Source organism: Ascaphus truei, chromosome 7, assembly GCF_040206685.1.
Source record: "Ascaphus truei isolate aAscTru1 chromosome 7, aAscTru1.hap1, whole genome shotgun sequence".
Taxonomy (NCBI): Eukaryota; Metazoa; Chordata; class Amphibia; order Anura; family Ascaphidae; genus Ascaphus; species Ascaphus truei.
The window spans coordinates 81,782,944-81,799,575 of record NC_134489.1 but is presented as its reverse complement, the minus strand read 5'-3'; the positions used below and the strand labels follow the sequence as shown (position 1 = coordinate 81,799,575).

The 16,632-nt window shown below is 43.8% G+C and overlaps 1 protein-coding gene across 1 annotated transcript; it reads left to right on the top strand.

Annotated features, from left to right (window-relative positions):
- The first annotated feature begins 1,008 nt into the window (after positions 1-1,008).
- Positions 1,009-16,313, top strand: LOC142500003 (uncharacterized). The gene is made up of 3 exons (XM_075610059.1): positions 1,009-1,105; positions 1,471-2,309; positions 16,233-16,313. The coding sequence occupies exons 1-3, from the start codon at positions 1,009-1,011 to the stop codon at positions 16,311-16,313; spliced, it is 1,017 nt and encodes a 338-aa protein (XP_075466174.1).
- Positions 16,314-16,632: the final 319 nt, after the last annotated feature.

Genomic DNA, 16,632 nt, shown 5'->3' with positions numbered 1-16,632 from the left:
TTTTATTTATTTTACTCCGACAAACATGACATTACTGCCTATTTTAAGCATGCATCAAATATATTGCATGCAACGGCCTACAAACATCACTTGCACTAACACATCTATAGTTGTTAATGAAAAGGTCCATTTTTGATTTAAGTCATATACAGACAGCATAATGAGGCACACGTATCATATTTTATGTCATTGTTTTCATAACTTAAAAACTGCACACGACTATTTAGCTCATCTACCATTGTGTTAAAGCAGCTGCAATTAATATCTCATCACAGCATACACTTCAACAGAGGGGGTGGGGTTCAGCACACACACTAATTACAGCCTCATTTTAGGGGCAACTTAGTTCACACCATTTTCACCTGTTTCAAGTAATTGAAAGGTGTGGCTGATTAGGCTTTTTGGGGAAGGGAAAACCGTTCTTACAACCTCACTAGCACAACTGAAGTTAATCACACTCATTGGAAAGCTTCACTTTAGCTACTAAATGCCCCAACAACTCATTACTTATCAAACCGTACGTCACACATTAGTTCACTCATATCTATAGTTGAACTACTATCAACGACACCTTATCACACACTGCATGTGTTGTCTTGTTTAGTCACAGCCACATTCAGGTGTGCCACATCTTATATTAATATACCACACATATCCTCTACCAAAAACAACACTTTTTGCAATATGACCACCTTCATGATAACCATTGTGAATGGTCATCTCATGATAGTTATGTACATTATGATACTGATATCACTACACAACATATGATTTTTATGTACAAATTTAATGTATTTTTCCTCACGCATTACTGCAGAACCATAGTATGTTGTATGTTAGGGAACTCAAAACTTCTAAGTACACAGGCATGTACATTGTTATTACAACTATTTATGTTCACTTTCACACACACATTTTGGGTTAAGGAAATGATGCTGTTAGATACTCATAAATACAGAACATACAATAACTGTTTGTTCAATATTTACACATGTAAATGTAAAACTTATGTTATTGTTATATATAGTTGCCCCTGAAGGACATGTGTCACCTGAGACTGAACAAGTGTCTTCACCTGGGTCAGCCAGCTCAACACACCTAGAAGGTGAGTGTATCAGTTGGTGGCCATATAATATGTGCTCTTCTATATGTTATGTTGTCATGTTCATTATTTGTTTTGCACATCTTCTTTAAATAGGATTACTTAGTGTCAGTGAAAATGAAGTGTAAGGCAACTTGTATTGTGTTAGTGATGTTAACTATCATGTAGGAGTTGTGAGTTTACAGCAAGTTTTCATTCACTCATATTTCATACTGAGTCCAAACATTATTCTTAAGTCAAGGTAGTTTTTAATGTGAGGTTATAAAACGTATGGAAACATGTTAGTTGTTACTTATGACACAGTACAATTACATAGTAACACAGCAGAGATTAACATGACATTTAATAATTTGTACATTTATTTGTAGAACATGATGAAGAGGATTTTGATGATGATGATGATGATGATGATGATGATGATGATGATGCCGCCGCCGCCGCCATAGACACACAAATACAAGCAAGTGACCATGAAGAGGTTCCAATTGAAACTGTTTTACCGCCAAAACGTCCAGCAAATACCACATATGATGCAATTGTAGCTTCTGAGGGAAAAATTGTGGAAGCAGAAAATCGTCGCCATTCTGACCTGATGACAGTGCTGGAAAGGATGATTGCACTGCAGGAAGAAACAGTTTCACAATTGGCACATCTCCACAGAGTCTTCATTGAAGTGCCTAAACAGTTGCAAAAAATCAACACCTCATTCGAAGCATTAGTTGTTCAGCAAACACAAGCTAATTACTGGAGAATGACTAATGTACCACGATTCAACACCTCACAGGCAGGATCTGTTCATGCAGGTCAGTTTTCACCACATTCATCTGATATTCATTCACCAGGCCCAAATGTTACCGGTCAAGTAGCAGACATTGCTGTGCAGTTTCCTGATGACATCCTACCGCTGCCATCTGTACAAATTCAGCAGCAGACACCTACAAAGGAGGCGACAAAAACAAAACAAGACACACATGAAACAGACCAACCATCACTTGTGCAGTGTCTACCAACTTGCTCACATGTGTCAGTGGGCACAAGCCCTGTCCGTGAACAGTCACTACCCAAAAGCCCTGTAGGTGAATCACTGCCCAAAAGCCCTGTAGGTGAATCACTGCCCAAAAGCCCTGTAGGTGAATCACTGCCCAAAAGCCCTGTAGGTGAATCACTGGCCAAAAGCCCTGTAGGTGAATCACTGGCCACAAGCCCCGTAGGTGAACAGTCACTGCCCAAAAGCCCTGTAGGTGAGTCACTGCCCACAAGCCCTGCCCGTGAAGTGCCAGAGGCCACTCAAAGTGGCTCTGCTGTGCCTAAAGTTGGTGGCAAAAGAAAAAGGAAAATTCAAGAGACAACAAGCAGGCCTGTTACTCGCTCGCAAAAGGAACAAAAAAAATAAATGTTATAATTCAGAAAATATGTCTTTGGCCTTGTTTTGTTGACTTCACATTATCTAATTACTATTGTATGTATGCTGAAGACTGTGTTGTTTCCAAACTTTCAAGTATGTTCTTGTACACGTGAAGTTTTGGAAATGTTAACACTCAATTAATGAATAGTGTTATAAATATTTATGTATTAATCGTCTGTTCAGTAATGGTCCACCTGGAACCAGTTGCAAAGTTTAGAGAAGCTGCCATTGACTTTGCAGCAAAACATTGCATTTGGGTGTGTTAATTGATGTAAGAATTGCATATGCATATTAGTCACATGCATTTATAAAAACACCTAAGTAACTGCAAACATCTTTCTTGTACGTGTACAGCAGGATTATGTGTAAATTATTACTTACCTTTGCCTTGCTTGGGCATTCTAATTTTGTCCTTTAATCATTTGTGTGTTCTTGTTTCAATAACATCTCAGAATGTATAAAAATATATATACACACACACACACACACACTGAGTGTGTGTGTGTGTGTGTGTGTGTGTGTGTGTGTGTGTGTGTGTGTGTGTGTGTGTGTGTGTGTGTGTGTGTGTGTGTGTGTGTGTGTGTGTATATATATATATATATATATATATATATATATATATAGTACTATATAAACTGGTATACATGTATTTTACAAACTAATACACTTCATGCTTCCTTGTGAAAGCACACTATTTTAATAATACAGGCATAATGTTTGAGAAATATCCTAAGTATGAGACTCTAACAGTATTGTGCTTAAACAAATGTTTATTACTTCATTCAATCATGTTTCTCACCATTTAAATAGGTTTCATACAAGGTATACTTACTGCCATCAATGTTGTGTGTACTCCTGCAATATTAAAAAAAATAAAATATAATATATAAATATATATATATTTTTATAAGAGAGATATATTTAGATATATATATATACACACGTATTTAAACTCATGCAGACAGGGAGTTAACCAGACTTTCACATACACACAGAAATGTAAGCGGGGAAAAAACATTTCTTTTTGCAGGTGTGTGTTTGTACTGATATGCCTGGCTAAGAACTATTTTCACACAGTGGTCTTTGTTAGTTTTCAAAAAAACACTATGTGAACGATTTCAAAGTCTAGGGATGTTTTTCAGAAACGAGATAAAAGAAGGAGAAATGTTTCTCCCACAGTCCCATATCACTAACCACAACTGTTAACCCAATTAGATTTACAAAGCCAATTGGCGTTTGAAATAAGGAGTCAAAGTAGTTAGTTTTGATGACCTTGACAAGGAAAAACAGGAGTTTGTTAGCCATTCAGCACATTCATTTTGATGAGCAAATAACACAGACCTGCACACAGCTTTTGTGCTACTCAGACATGGCTGATGAATTCGTTACCAATATTAATCCCCTTTTAGGGTATAAGTACATGATCTGTGAAGCCATCTTGAACAGTCGCGGACAGAAAGCAAGCACACGCCAAATCGATGATTTCATTCGAGCAAAATATCCTTATTACCAAGACCGTAAGCATGCACGGAATTTTAATTCCTCAATAAGATTCACTTTATCAAGTAATGACTTTTTTGAACGTGACCAGGATAAGCTACAACACACCTATGGTTTCTGGAAGATTGCCCAGGAAAAACAATTTCTCCTGAAAGACGGCACTTATATTGTCGTGAAAGGCATATTTATTCCTAATGGCAATAGCAATGTATCCGCTACTACTGATCCGTTTGAATCGATACGTGCTGCAATATCTGCAGCCTCCATTCCTGAAACCCACATTGTACAAGAACAAAAGTACTATGATTATGTACCAAGCCTTTCAGCTGAAAATGCATTGGAATGGGAACCCGAAGAAATGAACCTACCTCCCGACCAATTATTTGAAGAAAGCAGTGGCGATTCCTATGAGCGCTTCCTGGAGGAGATATGTGTCATACTGGATTCAGCGGTTGGGTCAAGCGTGGATGAAAATGCCTTGCATTTCTGGAGCGACCAGTTGCAGCCAGGCGAAGAGTTAATTCTAGAAGAATGGTAAATATAACAATCGTTATGCGTTGACTCTGCGTTTAAATTTTTTTTTTTTTTTTATCCACCATTTTCACTTTCAATGCGTCGATACAGCGTAACATTGCAGACTGCATAACATGTAGCGATCACAAACAAATTGTTTCCTAATACAATATAGTAGAACCTGAAAGAGTAGTACACATTGCTGACGGTATACATATACGTACTTTCCTATCCCTTTAAACATATTAGCAACATTTTTCCATAACTCTAACACATACCTGTTTTGTTATCATGCAACATCTACAACATTGAAAACCGGGTCCACCACGTATGACGTGGGACCCTTGTCATGGGCCAAGGCGTCCTTAAAAAGGATTACGGATGTAAGTCCCGCCCCCAAGCGACGTGCGCGCCTCAAAGCCTATTGGCTGTCATGTTTTGTTATAGTAACGGTAACTGCAGTGTGTGATGCGTGCGGCTCAGTGTTTGTAGGCGTACCCTGGGCGTTAGCCGAATGTTAATTGAGTGGGAGGAGTGTTAGCGTGCGTTTCTCGCTGGCTTAACATGACGTCACACGTATTGCATTTGCGCATTGTGTTATCGGCCGTCCTTTCTGTCCAAACACGTCTGGTTTAAAAGAATACAGATGTACTCGTTTAGAATGATTTTAGTTTCATCTTCATTGTATTTGAAATAAAGATGTGATGTTTACTGGTATTTTCTACATGTATTGAACGCACAACGTTCGCTTTGTTTTGCGCATGCGCTAACAGTTAGTGGAGCCAAGCGTGAAGTGCGTGCGCACACTAAGATGTGCGCGCACATTTTTCAGTATACAGGCAACGTTCACTTCATATACATAGTTATGCCTGCTACAAATGATAATAAAAATTACATACTGATGTACACTTGTAGTTGTAACATATAAATGAGTGACGTGTGTATGTACACAATCATATAGAGCTGTGTAACGCGTTGTCACGGATACATATATAGTAAGGTGCCATATTTGACCATCATGTGTTTGCTGTATTTCAGAGATGTCGGGGAAGATACAATCGGATCAATGTATGATTTCAGAAGAGTCTACCTTTATATGAGATGATTGTGAGGAGGAGCCACCGACTACTATACTACATATGGAACTAATTTTATATTGCTTGCAGCGCTTATTAACAAACAATTAAAAAAGTGATACCCTTATGCCTATATTGCATAAGCACTTAATTAACATAATGATGTTGCAAAATAGTGCCTCTTGAATTTTTCTTGAGTGTTCTTTAATGACTACTAACATTTTATGACATGGTGTGTTTTTTATATAACAACCATTCCCACTCTGCTAACACATTTGTGTATTCTATTGTGTAATGGAACGTATGACTGTCGAAACTATGTAACAATAATAATAATAATAATATGAGCATGTTCATGTATAGGGCTGCTAGTTGTACGCAGCGATTTACAGACACATGTTTCAGCCTGAGGTCCCTGGCCCGTGGAACGTACAAATGTTTTTTTGCCGCATGAGGCACAGGGAGATAAAGTGACTTGGCCAAGGTCACAAGGAGCCCACACCGGGAATTGAACCAGACTCCCCTGCTTCAAACTATCAGTGCCAGTGTGTGTCTTTACTCACTGAGCCACTCCTTCTCCCAATGTAAAGGACACTTACAACCAAGTAGCCATTTATATTTAAAATCTCTTGTTACATGGGTATGTAGATAAAATGGTTTGGGACTGTAGCAAATAATGTTACTGGCCAGATGTTATGGTCCCCTCCAATGCATGATGTTCTGAATATGACATCACCATCATGTTATGAAGTACGTTTCTGTGTATATTTCATTAACCTAACTAACTATAGTTTACGGTGTTTATTAATCGTTTAAAAATACATAGTATAGTCAATATGATGATATAAGCTACCATAATAAAGCTGGTGTTATCATTTGTCGGTGTTATACATGGATCCTACACCAATTGATAGAGACACAAACAGTTGTCTTAAAAAGTGTGTCTATGCTAGTGATGAATGTGCTCCCGTAAGTAAACAAATAAGTACAGTTATCCCCTTTTCTCCAAACACCTCTATATTACATTAATGGAAATTATAAGGAAACATACATAAAATGTGATGAAATGTGAGTAATCATTTTGTAATACAATGCACATGAAACCTCAAGAGTAGCTAAATGCATATACATGATACAGAAAGTACATATATGTAACATTTGTGTTTAAACCAATATGTTGGGTTTTTAGTTCAAATAATTATAGGAAGATTGAGGTAGCCACATCTTATGAGAGATGTCAGCAAATATACATACCATGATCAGTCATACTGCAAATATACCTATAATGCAAAGGAACAATATATAAATTGCAAACATTGACATGCCATCTTCAGTACCGTAAACAACACATCAAAGTGTGTATTTGGTGTTAAATGTGCAACACCATGTATATTTAATGACATTCAAAATGTAAATGAGCCTGGTGTACACATCATATGGATGTACATGTTACACTGCACCAATAACATTGTATGTAAGCATACTAGAAGCATGAATGAGTATGGGCATAATATGTGTATTGTGTTAGCATAAGGAACAACACAATGCTAAAATATTAGTGCTTTGTTACCCCAGTTGTATTCACATACACACAACTAAAGTACAATTGAAGAGGGATTATATAACCTGTGCAACAATAACATACCGGTGCCACATCCCTTTGTGCACACAGCAGAGAAAAGAAAGGTGTGCAACCCATATTCATCTGTGTCCTAACAGAAGGTTATATAAAAAAAATTATTGTTAAGATAACATAATGTAAGTATAAAAGTAGAACTTGGAACATATCTGTTTTTACTTACAAGAAAAAAATGAATTGATGAGATTCTGGCGTGTCTGGCCACCACTGGCTGTTTGTTCATTTTCAGCAGCTACATGGGTGGGATGCTCGTCTACCAAAGGCTCAGCTAGGTCTGATTGTACATTGTGCCTGAGTGCAACATTGTGCAAAATGCAACAGGCAAGGATAATATCAGAGACTTTTTGAGGCTTGTATAGAAGAGCCCCACCAGTTCTGTCCAGACACCTAAATCTGGTCTTGAGTAGGCCAAATGTCCTCTCTATAACAGATCTTGTAGATATATGGGCTGCATTGTACCTCTCCTCTGCTTCAGTTTGAGGGTTTAGCACCGGAGTCAAGAGCCACGGCCTAATTCCGTATCCTGAGTCACCTATAATGAATGGAGCACACATAAGCTTACATTAGTGATCAAATTCTACAATGCCAACATTCCTAAATAAAAATGTGTTTTGTGTTATAACATGTAAATGTGTACTCACCCAGCAGCCAACCATATTCAAAATGTCCCTCTTCGAACGCATGGAAGACTGAAGAGTTCCTCAGGATAGAGGAATCGTGACTGGAACCAGGGAATTTGGGTACCACATGCATTATCCTCATCGTGGCATCACATACCACCTGTACATTGAGTGAATGGTAGTGCTTCCGATTGCGGTACACATGCTCACTCTGACTAGGTGCAATCAAAGCAACATGTGTGCAATCGATTGCACCCAGCACACATGGTATCCCTGCTATATTATAAAAGCCAGTCCTGACTTCCAGCCACTCTGTCGCCTCTGTAGGAAAATGAATATAATTCCTAGCGCGTCTATTGAGTGCATAGAGAAACTGGGTCAAGGCCCGCGAGAATGTAGATTGCGAGACCCCGCCCACTATGCCCACAGTTGTCTGGTATGACGCGGAAGCAAGATAATGTAATGAGCACAGCATTTTAACAAGCCCAGGGACTGCACGACCTCTGGCTGTGAAAAAATCTAAATCTCCCCTTAACTCCTGATAAAGAGCTAAGATTGCTGCTGAACTCAAACGATAGCGACTTACAATCTCCTCCTCACTTATCCCATCTAACAGGGTTCTCTCCCTGTACAGACGCGGACGAGGCACAACTTGTCTCCTCTGTCTTCTCCTCTGATCTCCTGTCCCTCTCCCTGTCCCTCGGCCTGTCCCTCTCCCTGTCCCTGTCGTATCCGCGTCACTGTCCCTGTCACTGTCCCTCGGTGTGTCCCTCCCTTGCCCTATATGATTGTCTTCATCATCAAGCATGTCATAGAAAAGAATGTTCCTCCGTCTCCTAAACAATCTCAACATTTTGAAATGAGTAGCTGTGAATGAGCAGGTAATGGGCGTCCTTTAAATAGGTATAATGATGTCAGGTGACATAGTAAAATGCAAGGTTTTACATGAACATAATAAAGTACTTGTGTGGCAAGCTGTGTGCAGTTGTTGTGTGTATTCTGCAGGGAATGATGATATTTGCCAATGATGTGACGTGATGCTTTGTAGAAACATTGCTTGCAAATAAATAGTTGCATGTGCAATGCATGTAAAACTTGTGAACGCAAGAGTCAGTCATGTAATGAGACAAAAAGGCTGAGATTGATGTGGGAAAAGTTTTGTGTAACATGTGTAATTATCCATGTTATTGTGACATGTTGCCAACAATGAATAGTCGTGTGCATATGCATGCATTTGTGTAATGAGGATAGTTGCTATAGAATGAGTTTACAAGGTGTCCCAATGATGAATTACTGTACATGTGCGTATAAGTTAGGTTGAAGTGCTTGTAATGCAACGGTTATAATGTAAATATGCAATGTGATTGCGCGTCCAATAAGTGACGTCATGAAAATAGGGAGGACCAAACGTAGATGTAAACATGAGAATTTAGATGTACATGAACGTTTAAAGATGCGTGACACATTACAAGCATTGTGTAATGTAAAGGAACATGAATATACGGTGTATGTGTGACATGTGTGACATGTGTAACATCATGTAAACAATTGTCGATCAATGCAGTAAAATGTGTGCTATGATGTGAGGTTCTCCTTTAAGAGTTGAGTATAGTATTTTCCCTTGCCACATCATCACATGATGAGTAATGTGACCCGCAAATGCTGCAAACATGTAAAAGTATAATGTTATGCAAATAATACACGTCAGCCTTGACACAATGCAGGGAATGCCCCCCACACTGTAATGCAAATGACGTTTGTATTGTGAGCAATGAAACGTAAACAGTACTATACTGTTATACGTCCCCGCTCCATTGACTCCATTGATGTACAGAAGATTTTTTTTTTCTAAGTGCCGTTCCGGCAGCCTTAGCGATCGTTCTCCCGTCCAAACTGCCAACTTTAGTTGGCGGGAGAAATCGTCCATAACATCTCAATTTCGTAGTGCCGATCAGCCCCGATAAGCTGTTTTTTTTTGTTGAATCCAGCCGATTTAAAAAAGTGGCGATCAGTGGCGAAAACAGGCTTATCGGCAGCCGACTGGCCATAACAAAATAATCGGCTCCGAAACCTGGCGAAATCAAGCACTTATCGGCGCTTACTGAATCTCAAACCCAATTTTGGCTATAAAATGGTGATAATTCCCTTATCAACACTTACTGCATGAGGCCCCTTGTCGTGCTTGGAAAAGAGGGCCGAGTTGACACTATCTGAGCTAAGTCATCCTACACGTAACCCTCTGGCTTCCAGAATAGTGAAAAGATATCGTGTGCCTTACAGACACTTACAGGAGCTGCTACTCCAGACTCCATGATAAAATAGGGTAGCCTCTGCAGACAAAGGAAGCACCAAGTAGCTCAAACTGCACACAGCCTGCAGCCTTAACAGACAAGCAGCAGCCTACACTGCACAGCAGCTTTGCAACAAACAGTGCTTCTTACACAAAACCTAACTGCCTTTCTCTGTCTGAGTTCACCCTCTGCACAGCCCCATAGTGAGGAGCCACCATCTCACCTACTCCTGTGCACGTCCCCACGGCTAACGCCATCAAGGGCCACGCTACCGGACACCCGCCAGGACACGGGTCAGAGCCACCAGACACCTGTGAGTACAGCTACCCCAACGCTGCACGCTGCAGGACACCGCTTGGCATCATCTGAGACAGACGCCCATCGCTGACAAGGTAAAAGACCGCACGCCACACACACTGGCAAAAGGCCTACACACACATACAGCATGGCAGAACTCAGAGCCTCACCAGACATCACGCAGAAGAGCGATCACTCAGACACAGAGACCGCTGCGCAACTGCAACAGGCGCAGGCAGGCGCAAGGCCCAAACGGACAGTCACACTGACACAAAAGGCCCGCGAAAAATATGAGACTGACATTGAAGCGCACCGCGCAAAATTAGAGTTGGCCTGGGAAACAACCGCACTTGGGGTATGCAATGTCGCCGGCGCTGGCAATTCTGTACAACAGCTCGAGCAGGCAATAACTCAATTAAAGATAGATCACGCACGCTACCAAAGACTGTCAGAGGCATACGTCACTTACCTGGCCAGGGCTAACACCGGTGAAAGCCTGCAAGAAAGGGACCTACAGCACAATATTGACTTGACACGAGACAGCCGCGTGCGAACCGCCATCGTAGACACCCAAAGCGAGAGAAAAGAGCTCCTCCTGGAGACTGCATCGCAGCGCTCCAGCGCATCCAGACACTCATCAAGGTCAGCAAGATCAGCACAATCCAATGCGTCCAGCGCAAGCGTAAGCGCTACCAAGGCGCGAGCCACCGCAGAGGCCGCACGTGCCAGTGCCGAATATGGTCGAAGAGAGGCAGCCGTAAGGGCAGAAAGAGCGCGCATAGAAGAGGAGGAGCAGAACGCCGCCGCTGCCAATGCCGCTGCCAATGCCGCTGCCAATGCCGCCGCCAATGCTACTGCCGCCACTGCCAATGCCGCCGCCGCTGCTACTGCCGCCGCTGCCAATGCCGCCACTGCACGCAGAAAGGCCGAATTAGACGCGGATCTAGAGGCACTTAACCAAGAGAAGGAAGCCGCCGCCGCCATAGCCCAAGCTGAAGTCCTGGAAGCAGCCGCGCGACAGGACGGTGGGGAGCAACCGTACAGACGGATTGCCTCAGAGGATCCAGTCCAATGCACTGAAGACTACGTAAGGAGCCTCTTCAGTGTGAACACCAGCAAACCATCTCAACACGGATGAAGCGACTCCACAGACACCGAAGACTTGCTAGGCCCACGAGGAGAAGATGCTGTTCCTGCAATGGTACATGCTGCCTGGGATAGCCACAGCCACAATAGTGATCCACACGCTAGCGCGCACACGGATGCACCACAACAGGCTCGCAATCCAGGTACACCCACGCGGGAGAAAACAGCCCCTCACACTAGCCAGCAGCCATCATGCGTCCACGCCAAGGAAGAGGCGACCGCACAGACCGTCCCAGCAACTACCTCAGAACGGGACAAACACGCCGATGCCTCAGGTCTGACAGACATAGCCAAGTACATGATCCGGCGCGACCTGGTGTACGCAGGACTCATCTGCTTCGACGACCGCCCTGAGAACTACCGGACGTGGAAGTTCACGTTCAAGGACGCAATCAACAGCTTGGACTTCTCAGCAAGGGAAGAGCTCAACCTGCTTTTCAAGTTCCTGGGGAACGAATCCAGAGAGTACGCGAATAAACTGCGGGCAGCAAACGCGCACCAACCCCAAGTAGGTCTTGACCTAGTGTGGGAAAGGCTAGAAGAGTCCTACGGCAGCCCCGAAGCAGTCGAGGATTCACTCTTCAAAAGAGTCGAAAGCTTCCCCAAGATCACAACCAAAGACTACTCGAAGTTACGAGAGCTCGGGGACCTGCTGCAAGAATTGGAGTTCGCAAGGAAAGACCATTCCTTAATAGGTCTCAACGTCCTAGACTCAGCTCGTGGAGTAAGACCCATCCTGGAGAAGCTACCCTTCAACCTCCAAGAAAATTGGATCTCACAAGGCTCCAAATACAAAAGGGAGAAGCAAGTCGTCTACCCCCCATTCTCAGTTTTCTTGAGCTTCATTCGCGAAGCAGCATGGACGAGGAACGACCCCAGCTTCTTCTTAGGTGCACAAACCACATACAGTGCAAGCAGCCCGAGGAACGAGAGATCAGCGACGAGATATGGTAACCCCCAAACACCCATCTCGACCCGCAGGACGGACGTGCCTCCCACGACCCAAACTACTCCCGATCAGTCGGTCGCCGGAGACAAGGAACCAAGGGACCCAAACAGGGAATGTCCCATACACAAGAAACCACACCCACTCAACAAGTGCTTTGGGTTCAGGATGAAGTCCCTAGAGGAACGCAAGAGGTTACTTGGAGAATTCGGAGTTTGCTTCAAGTGCTGCAGTTCCACGACTCACCTAGCCAGGGACTGTAAAGAAGAGATCAAATGCACAGTGTGCGAAAGTGACAAGCACGTGACAGCGTTACACCCAGAGGCGCTGACACTCCACCAACTCAAGAACCCATCCTCCGTAGCGGAGCACGGCGGGGAGAAAGAAGGAGAGTCAACATCCGTCACATCTCAGCGCACTGAGGTTTGCGGAAAAGAAGGTGACAAAATGTCCTGCTCCAAAATATGCCTCGTCGCAGTGCACCCCCAGGGACAACCTGAGAAGGCTATTCGGATGTACGCAATCCTCGACGACCAGAGCAATCGATCGCTGGTCAGGTCAGAGTTCTTCGACATGTTTAACATACAAGACGGTGCTTCTCCTTACACTCTCAGAACATGTGCAGGGCGAATGGAGACCACAGGGAGAAGAGTGAATGGCTACACCATATGCTCAATAGACGGCAAAGTGAACATGCCCCTTCCCACACTCATCGAGTGCAACCACATGGCCACAAACAGGGACGAGATTCCCACACCAGACGTGGCATTCCATTACCCCCACCTCAAAGGAATAGCCAACCACATCCGGCCGGTAGAACAAGGCGCCAAGATCCTGCTGCTGCTCGGTAGGGACATCATGAGGGTACATAAAGTCAGTAAACAGTATAACGGACCCCACAACGTGCCATACGCCCAAAGACTTGACCTAGGAAGGGTGATAGTGGGCAACTCGTGCACCAACAAAGAGCACGGGCAAGACTACGTTGATGCCCGCAGAATGGTGGTGACAGAATGTGGACACACATCTCTCTCTGAACCATGTCTTGGCCATCTCCAAGTGACCGAAGGGCCAAGTGAAGAGAAAAGACAAGGCCATACCCCTGAGATCAACAAAGACATCCTCACGTCGAGGGGATGCGACAATGGCCTAGGATGCTCAGCAGTCCAGACAGCTAAGGCTGACGAGTCGACTCCATCGAAGGAAGAAAGTAACCTCCCAAAGGTGACCGAAAAAGGGATCGTCCAAAAGGCAATGAACGATCAATCAGTCCTCTCGCGAGCAGTGGCACGACTAAGATGTACAGTTGTTCCTCTCCACAGAGTATGAAGCGACAAAGCAACCAACTGCCACGGCTGGCATAGCCGCAAAAGACTGCGCTCCACAGGTGAAGCCACAGTGTCAAAAGGACTGTCCTCTCACACATCTAAAAAGAGACAGCCACAGAGACATTTCATAAAGGGTTTTACTAGGGCAAAAGAGACTGTTCTTCGTCACGTCCGGGGAGACAATAACCTCCCGATGGCAGTCAACAAAGAGACACAAAAGCGTCTCACCAAACTACGCGGAGATGTTCAGTGCAAGAGAAATGTACCGATGAACTATGGTGCACAGCGTTCCAGACAACAAGGAACGATGACAAGCAAACACCATCAAGGGGAGATAGAGGATTCCCGAAGTTAACAGTCAAGGAGCTCTCTAAAGACGGACTAAGCAGTTGGGTGACTCCGCTACCATTCCGTTCACCAAGAAAGCGCTTCCCAAACAATGGAGAACATGCTATCTCTAGGTTCACTTCCCACCTCTGCGACCTAAAAAGGGAACCAGAGACCAAAACCAACTTTGTGGCCTTCATCCAAAAGATATTCCTTACCGGCCACGCAAAGCCAGCACCTCTAATGGAGGAAGGTGAAGAATGTCGGTACCTCCAATCACCTAGGGCCTACCACCCTCAGGAACCCGATCAAATCCGGGTAATGTTCAACCCCAGCACTCAGCTTCAGGGAGTCTCTCTGAGAGACGCCCTCTTTACTGGACTAGATTCGACAACCAGTCTTCCAGAAGTGTTGTTCCGCTTCCGCAAGGAACCAAAAGCCATCTCCTTCTGCCAAACGCCAGGTGATAGGGCGACAAGCTACCACGACTGGCACACTTAAAAGGGGATGTATTCTGTGGATAAAACTACAGAGACAAAAGGACTGTTTTCTCACAAGGCTAAAAGGAAACAGTGCCAGAGACTCTTACAAAAGACATTGTGGTGCATCAAGCTAACCAAGAGCTGTGCATCCACCTGGCTTCCCTTACTGGAAGGTTGGCCAAAGGACATTGACGCCAGTGGTACCGGCCGGTATCACCTTGCTATGGGAATATGGACCTTTGCATTGTTATGTTATGTTTGCATTGCACATATGTTCCACATAGCCTGTTATATAGTGGTATCTACAGATACCAGACGGGGAGTGTCATGGAACAGGAATACCCCTGTCTGCACTTCTGTTTCACCCCCCCCTTTCCTCGCAGCCCTGCTTGCCAGCTTATTAGTGCCAGCTGTATGTGTTTGGTTCTGCACACAAACACAGTGCTTGTGTGATAAATACAGTGCCATTTCCCCTCTCCCAGCAGCTTGCTGTATTAGAGATGCAACATTATTGCTACATGTTGTAGCTCCCCCAGACACTCCTGTGAGTTGCCATAGCAGCCCCAGCCATTCTCTCAAATGGGCTAGTCTGCTCTCTCCCCCTCTGCTCTGCCCACAGATGTTCTGTCCCCAGACTATCTTACTACCCAGCATACATTGTCATTTCCTTTCCACCATTCCTCTGGACTCGTGAGTACCTGGCTGTAACCCCTGTAATGGTGATGCAGGATTATATTTTCACCTCCCTTTACTACTAAGCACACAGAGAGATACCTACACCTCTACACAAGAAACTGTATTTACCTACTTTCTCCAAAATAAAGTAAGAAAAGAAACAGACCTTGTCGTGCTTGGAAAAGAGGGCCGAGTTGACACTATCTGAGTTAAGTCATCCTACACGTGACCCTCTGGCTTCCAGAATAGATCAAGTGTCCTGAATTTAGGGTCATGTGACCTGCACACATTGGGGGTTATGCATTAAGCGGTGATAAGTGCTTTTAAGTGAGATAAAAAGCCATTCTAGCCCGATACTGCCTTCTGTGAGATTCACAAAGCAGTGATAAGTGCTTTTAAATAGCCATTATAGCACGATACTGCACTGTTATCACTGCTTTGTGAATCCCTCAGCAGACAATATTACGCTATAAAGGCAGTTATCTCACTTAAAAGCACTTATCACTGCTTTGTGCATAGCACCGAGAAAACCCACTTATCACTGCTTAGTGCATAACCCCCATTGACTTTTAACCTTTTCAATATCCCATGACATGGCCCCCACATCATGGGACATCTGACATTCCAGAGACCCCATGATGTAGTGGCTACGTAATAGGTTTTCAGATGTTTTTCTGGGAGGAGAAATCCTCCTCTTCCGGTTCTGCCACCAGTGGCACCACGACCAGGTGAACATTCTGAGGAGCGGTCACATGATTACAAAGTACTGGGTGGACTGTATTACTCACATTTTTTTTATCACCTGGATTCCCTGTTTCTGTAATTTTGGATTCTACGTTGGTGCTTTGAATCTCTTGCTGCGGTTTTACTTTGATCACCATGTAGTCTGATGTTGCAGAAGAGAATAATGGCTACCCAATATGGTATGACAGTGGAACAGGACTGGATAGTGGCTGCAGAGGGTGAAAGGAGGGAAGCTGCAGTGGGTGTGAATGGAGGGTGGCAGTAAAGGGTGTGAAGGACTATACGCAGGATGTGGAAGGGGAATTGAGTAAGTCAACGGAGGGTGGAAGGAGGGGGGCTGCCAATCACCACCACTGTGAAATAGGGAAATTCGTGCTGCTACTTTTACAGGCCATGCAATGCATGTATGGGACATGAATTTCCACTTCAGTGATGATTGACAGCAGGCCCTTCCTCTCCTTTTCCAGCTAATCAAGATGGTGTACTCTAAGGGGGAGGTTAGGGGGATCTTGCTGGGCTATGAGACTGGGTTCTGCAGCTT

Coding starts and splice junctions, on each gene's coding strand:
- LOC142500003 (XM_075610059.1), top strand. CDS start 1,009: ATGTTATTGTTATATATAGTTGCCCCTGAAGGACATGTGTCACCTGAG. Junction 1,106..1,470: donor CAGCTCAACACACCTAGAAG/GTGAGTGTATCA, acceptor ATTTATTTGTAG/AACATGATGAAGAGGATTTT. Junction 2,310..16,232: donor AATCACTGGCCACAAGCCCC/GTAGGTGAACAG, acceptor ATCACCATGTAG/TCTGATGTTGCAGAAGAGAA.